At 38.7% G+C, this 6,585-nt stretch overlaps 1 protein-coding gene across 1 annotated transcript; it reads right to left on the bottom strand.

Annotated features, from left to right (window-relative positions):
- Positions 1-3,042: 3,042 nt before the first annotated feature.
- LOC149176378 (11S globulin seed storage protein Ana o 2.0101-like) lies at positions 3,043-5,045 on the bottom strand. Its single transcript, XM_089423102.1, has 5 exons — positions 4,649-5,045; positions 4,271-4,557; positions 3,675-4,175; positions 3,368-3,585; positions 3,043-3,273 (listed from the first exon to the last, which is right to left on the bottom strand). Exons 1-5 carry the CDS (start codon positions 5,004-5,006, stop codon positions 3,066-3,068), a joined length of 1,572 nt encoding a protein of 523 aa, XP_089279228.1. The 5' UTR covers positions 5,007-5,045; the 3' UTR covers positions 3,043-3,065.
- Between the last annotated feature and the right edge of the window lie 1,540 nt (positions 5,046-6,585).

Genomic DNA, 6,585 nt, shown 5'->3' with positions numbered 1-6,585 from the left:
TATTTTGGGTGGCATGATGAATTGCTGAAAAGAGGAAAGGTCACGGATTACCTAGAATAGGAAAAAGACGAAAATATGTTGAACTTGGTCCCTGATGATAGTTCGAAACAATAATGGTTTTGGAATTCAAACGGTCGCTCTATGGCTTAAGAATATGTAATAAGCTATTGACCATACGACATGGTGAAGGAAAGGAATTTTACGTTTTCTGATTGTCCTATAGAGTAATTTCACAATTATCGTTAATCGAGTTGTCGTTAACAGGGAGCAGGCCTGTTGCACATGAGCGGAAGGTAGTTAATGCCGCAATGACTTGCTGACATGGCAAGAGGGGCACCAGGTGGAAGCATAGGATTGGGAGGAAGTAAGTCATTAGAATGAGTTTCAACGGTCGGGAATAGTTGTGGGGGTGGAGTCCATGAGGGTGAGGTGCAGAGAGCACATGGAGGGAAGGTGGGGACAAGAAGTTGACGTGACAAGTGATGAGTGGAAGTGGCAGAAAGTCAGTAGTGAGAGACTTTTCGGAGGGGGGGCCAGGCACGATGTGAGGAAAGTGGGGGGGGGGGGGTGGCGGGCCGGGCATGATGTGAGGAAAGTGTTGGGGGGGGGGGGCGGGCCGGGCACGATGTGAGGAAAGTGTTGGGGGGGTGTAAAATGTCAAGAGGGTGCCACGTAGTAGGAGTTTCAGACCACCCCCCCCCCCCCCCCCCCCAAGGAAAAAGCGAAGTTGATCTCAAGAGGGCTGGAAAACATTCCCTTGCCGTTGATTGGGTGTGGGTTGATCTGAGCCTTTCATTTTATTCTAAAGTGTTATTACATATTTCCAACTTTATTACAAGCACATTAAAGCACGATTAACCCTTACTTAAGGTAAGGTTAATAAAAAACTAACTTTCCCTAAAATTATTCAAAAACAATTCCATGTTGCATTTGAACTAACAGAGCACACTTTTATTGATTTTTCCTATCGATTAATCATGATTAAACGAAGTGATTAATTTATTCAATAACCTAGCCTATTGTATTCCTAGCCTAATCACGATTAAACAATGTGATTAGCCCAAATAATTTGTAATTTTCCTATTTACCAAGTGGCATTTAAACAAGCTGCACACATTATTCAAAATTTCTAAATGTAAACTGATGCAATACTAATTTTTCTTGGTGGCATTTAGATTTTCTCAGCTAGGAGGACATTTTCAAACATTTTTTTTCTTTTTTTCTTTTCCTTTCATTTCTTTATTCTATTTTTTTTTGTCCCCTGCAATTTATTTCCTTTTATTATATATATATATATATATATATATATATATATATATATATATATATAGAGAGAGAGAGAGAGAGAGAGAGAGAGAGAGAGAGAGAGAAATTTCAAACATGAAACATTATTTACATTTTTCAAATATAAAATTATAAGGTAAAAACAACTCCTCCTATGAAATATAGGACCCTAATAGGAAGTAACTCAACTTACTTTCAGTCTCATGAGATCAAGTACAATTAGATTACTAGATTACCTAGTGACTCTGCGATAGATTGAAGTCCGTTGTCAAAATGTATTTATGGATTTTCTTATAGCTCGTTCTGAAGTAGTAGGTCTCTCTGGAATGAGACATTTCTTCAAGAAAAAGAAGAACTAAGCAACCTTAGTCTGTCAATAAAGTGACCAAACCCCGAATGGAAAATTTACCGCAAGAAATTGAGTGTGGAAGGATTGATGAACAAAAAGATCACTTTTGAACTTACCCATTATGTGCCCTAACTATTAGTTTTCTCTTAACTATTAACTATTAATCCTACGACCTAAAAATATTCAATTGTTTAACATTACATCCGATGGTATAGATTGATACACGATGACAGCTCGGGAGTTGTTCTCGAAGGAGAACAACTTGTGGCATAATAAAATTGAAAAGATAAAATAAAATTCATTATTTCCTTACATTAAGGGATCACTTTGATAATATCATTAATATATGGATAATATTGACACACATTATCTATATGTTCAAATTGAATAAATATAACACCCTCATTTCACACCCAAAATTATATAAAAAATTTAGCAAATTTAGCAACGGTGAAAATATTAAAGATGACATATATCTTTGGTATGTGTAATTTTTAGTGGTTTGCTTTACATTAAGGAGTAATGATCCACTTTTTCCCTTCAATCCTAAAATATTATAAATAAGTCAATCTCAAAATCTTATAAAGTGATTAATAAGAAAATTTTATAAATTGATTAATATTTTCTTATTGATTTTCCTAATGATAAATTCACTAATAAAAAACTCAAAAATTAATGAAGAACTCAAAAATTAAAAAAAATCACTGATAAAAAAATCAAATACTCTTAATTAATTACAAATTTATTGATAATTATTAATTTAGATTAATTTATCTTTAACTATTATTTAGTTAGCATATCTTCCTCTTTCTTTTTTTTGAAAAATGTAAAAAAATATGTTTAAGGTTAAATCTAAATTTGAATAGATAAATATGTTTAAGGTTAAATCTAAATTTGAATAGATATTAAAATTAGATTTGATTTCATCAATAACCATCGTATATATTTCCTTTGATATATATATATAAACCAGCTATACCAGGGAAATTAAAAAGACACCAAACTTATATTCTCGTCCTTTTCCTGAAAGAAAGAGAGAGAGAAGGGACTACGATATTCCAGTCCTTTTCTTGGAAGGAAAAAAGAGACAGAAGGGGGGACTACAATAAATATATATATATCATCGTGATCTTGCAGATGGTAGTTGATCAAATAAAGTTTTCAGTAATGTTACTTTGAAGGTTTATGACATCACGGAGTGCAAAGTGATATGATATACAAGGTAATGTAATGTTATGGACGACATTAAACCAAAGGAACACGGCCAGAACGCGGTGAACAAAAAGGAACGGTAAATCCATTATTATAATTATTCTTTCGATTACATTTAATTTGCAGAGGTGAGGAACCCTATATTCGGACGAGATTGCATCTCTATGCACATTAAGGGTTGCGGTGAATGCGCGTGAAATGCATGGGTAATATTAATATTCTATTCCACCTGGACACCTGGTATGATGTCCGCCTGATATCGACGGGATGAGCGGGTAGATGATGGAGGCAAAATAAGGGTGTCGCGTTCTCTGTTCCTCATCACTTGTTCAACTTCGTTTTGGTCGATCCTGTAAGCGGCTCTCACCACTTCCTCCGGCATTGCCTTCAAAACCGATTGCCTTCCTGCCAGAGACGACCGCAAGGAACTGCAACAACGCATGATACCAATTTACCCGATGAGTATAATTGCTGAACAGTACATCATATTAGCAGCAGTGGTAATAATTAGGTTATACTTACAGGTCTGATGTTGTGAATGTTATCCACTCCAACCCTTCGTCTCCTGCTTCCCTGATGACTGCGCAGAACTGGGGAATGACGATGAACTGACCCTCTCTCACGCGCCCATTAAACACATTCCTCCCTTCGTCTCCCACCACCTCCATTCTCCCCTTCCCTCTAGTCACGTACATTATTGCGTGCGCGTTCATCCTCCACCATGGAACAGACATTGCTCGCTCCATTCAAATTTCATTCATTTGATTTGGAAACATTAACATTATTATATATATAAAAGTGAAGCGGACCAATAAAGGTTATTGCTTACCGGGCGGAGAACAACCCTCTCGGCTCCTAATCTCAAATACTTGAGTACAGGAAGTTTGTTACGGTTGACTATATTCATCCGTCCCCCATCTCTTACGTAGACATCGGCATCCTGCGGGTTGTCAGCACTGTGCCTTACACGCAGTTCACACACAAGCTCTTCCATGCCATTCTCCGTTGCAGATGAATTATATTGATGCAATCCACCAGCAACATCATCCCTCTCCCTCTCCCTCTCGTAAGGAGAGCGAGATCGAGATCGAGGGGCGGGTAAGCTGAGTCGTCGGCCGCGTTCAACCCTCGCAAAACGTCGTGATCGCTGATTCTGTTGAAGCCTCCTTGCAGTTTCATCATTCACGCCCAACGTTTCGGCCAAAGAGCGCGTGCTAAACCCTGCAAACACATTGCCCCCACTTTCTCTCCCTCTTCCTTCTTCCTCTCCCTCCTCTTCATGACGACGACCACGACCAGATGATGAGCCTTGCCCAGCAAGAGGGTGGGGCTGTACATTTTTACCCCCAATCAGCCATAAAATGAAATGAAAGAATTTATAACATAGTTAAGGATGATTATTAGTTAATTGAGTGGGATACTTACTCGGTAACTCCTGCGGCCCTGATTTAGAGGGTTGGATACGTCGGCAATGGCTACGATTTGGAGAGGCTCGTTGCCATCGTTGTAACACCAGTAGGCTGCTCCTGCAAATATGGCTATTACGTCTCCTCTCCTCACTCGCCTCACTTTCTGACTTGAGTCTTCTTCTTCCTCTCCCTCTTCTTCCCCTCGTCTCTCTGACCTGCGTCTTGATCGCCCTTGAAACGAAGATTCGTCTTCTCTGTAAGTCTCCGGACACCCCGGGAACACAATGCCCATTCTGCCCTCACCTGCACATGCACATATAGAAGCAATTATAATAATAATAACAAATTTAGGGAATCATGCGACATTCAGAAAGAAGTTGTATTATTAGAGTACCTCGGTGAACATAAAGCAGCAGAGGGGCGTTGGGATATTGAGGCAGCGACATGGCGCCCCTTTCGATCGTCTTTCTGAAGAAGGCAACGCCTGCGCACTCCAATTCCTCGTTGTCTTCTGGGTTCGACAACTCGAAGGTGCCACCTTCGGATCTTAGCGATTCCGATTCAGAGGGTTCGTGGGCACTTAGCCGCTGCAACCTTCGACATGCTGATGATCTCTCATCATGCTGGTATTCCTCCTCCCGTCCATAACGAAAGCCTCTTCTTCGCTGGGCAGTGACAGAGGATAGCGAAATAAGAAGAAATGAAAAGTAGAGCATCGGAAGCGCTGATCCCACTCTCATCTTTCGCTCCATTTCGGAACCAACGGTTTTGCTCGACGGACTGCTGCTTGCTTTTACTCAATCCAGTCGCTGTTGCTTGTATAGTTGTGAGTATGAAGTGCTCTTATAGCATGCTGAAGGCGATATCATTAAGGCTATGGTTCCAACAGAGAGACACATGGGCACAACGATGTAGAAGAATTTTGTCGCGTGTGGTGCGGCTATCCTCCGTCGTGTCGTCGCAACCTGCCCATGTTAATTGAAAGATACTTTCTCACTTTAATTAAAAGATACTTTCTCACTTTTACAATTGATATCACCCGCTCAACTCGCCAATTCTTCTCTTTCTGTTTTCGTTAAAAAATTATGATTTATTCCGTCCCTTCATTGAACGCATGGGTAAAAAATTATGATTTATTCCGTCCCTTCATTGAACGCATGGGTAAAAAATTATGATTTATTCCGTCCCTTCATTGAACGCATGGGTACTTCTGCTCATTATGGTTGCATGATGTGCAAAATTCATTCGGTAAAGGCTTTCCCTGTTTTCATATAATTAGCTCACCCACTTTATTAGTCTTTTTTGGAATTCGGTACTTTAGTCATTTTGCTTTTTAAAACTTTTTATCAGCGTAAATTGAAAGATGTTAAGATTAGCATTTGCACGGAGAGGTTTAAAGTAACGCCGATAGGATATGCCTAAATTGAAAGATGTTAAGATTAGCATTTGTATCGAGAGGCGCAAAGTAAGGCCGATAAGATATGTAGATTTAATGTGCGTATTAATGTTGATATATCGAAATAGTGTTTTTGTGTCTAATCAGAATTTAAGGGCATTTGGTAATAATCAATCAAATATAACATAGTTTCATTGTTTACAGAAACTATATTATAATAGTAACATAGGAGGGGTTATAGCGTTTAAACAATGTGAAACCATATTACGATGGATTATAATAGATGTTGGGCAGTGTCACATGCCATATCATCGGCTTAATCCGCATATTGCAACTTTAAGAATATCAGAGATTTTTAAGTTGTGCACATGCTCTAACCTCCAACATAGGGGATGTGATATTTAAACAAACTCATTTTGATACTCCAATGAGGTCCGCATAATAATCTACCTCTAATGGATGGGATATTTCAATTAATTTGTTTCAATAGTCCTATTGGTTCCACAATTGAGGGTAGGTTCAAATACCATTTACAAAGGGGTGGTAGAAACATTGTTGAAACTGGGTTTGAACTCATCAATGGAGGCCTATCTCTTGGAGTTGCTCCTCTTAGCACTAAATACATCAACAAGACTCGCATAATAAAAATGATTGAGAAAGTACCAGCAATAGATTATGATGGAAAAATGGGCAAGTGTTGGACGAAGTTTGTGAAGGGATCATTTTCAGAAATGTTGAATCTGTATGCTCATCCAAGCCACACACAAAAAATTTCTATAACTTATGGCTTACAGTTCATGGTAGCTAAACTATGGCTTTAGTTGAAGTTTTATATGAACTTAAAGCTTTTGTAAAGCCTCTTATTCATGGTTGTGACCTGATAAGACTGTGACAGGATTACCCAAACCGAAGTGTTCCTTCAATATTTAGTAAAA

This window comes from Pinus tabuliformis, chromosome 4_1, assembly GCF_031772625.1.
Source record: "Pinus tabuliformis cultivar Carrire ecotype Pingquan chromosome 4_1, CPIR1, whole genome shotgun sequence".
NCBI classification, from domain to species: domain Eukaryota; kingdom Viridiplantae; phylum Streptophyta; class Pinopsida; order Pinales; family Pinaceae; genus Pinus; species Pinus tabuliformis.
The sequence above is the reverse complement of the archived record's forward strand: the minus strand, read 5'-3'. Positions and strand labels throughout refer to the sequence as shown.

Excerpts from the sequence above, each read along its gene's own strand:
- LOC149176378 (XM_089423102.1), bottom strand. The coding sequence starts at position 5,006 with ATGGAGCGAAAGATGAGAGTGGGATCAGCGCTTCCGATGCTCTACTTT. Across the intron at positions 4,558-4,648 it reads GCTGCTTTATGTTCACCGAG|GTGAGGGCAGAATGGGCATT; the intron begins GTACTCTAATAA and ends GTGCATGTGCAG. Across the intron at positions 3,274-3,367 it reads ACATTCACAACATCAGACCT|TTCCTTGCGGTCGTCTCTGG; the intron begins GTAAGTATAACC and ends GCGTTGTTGCAG.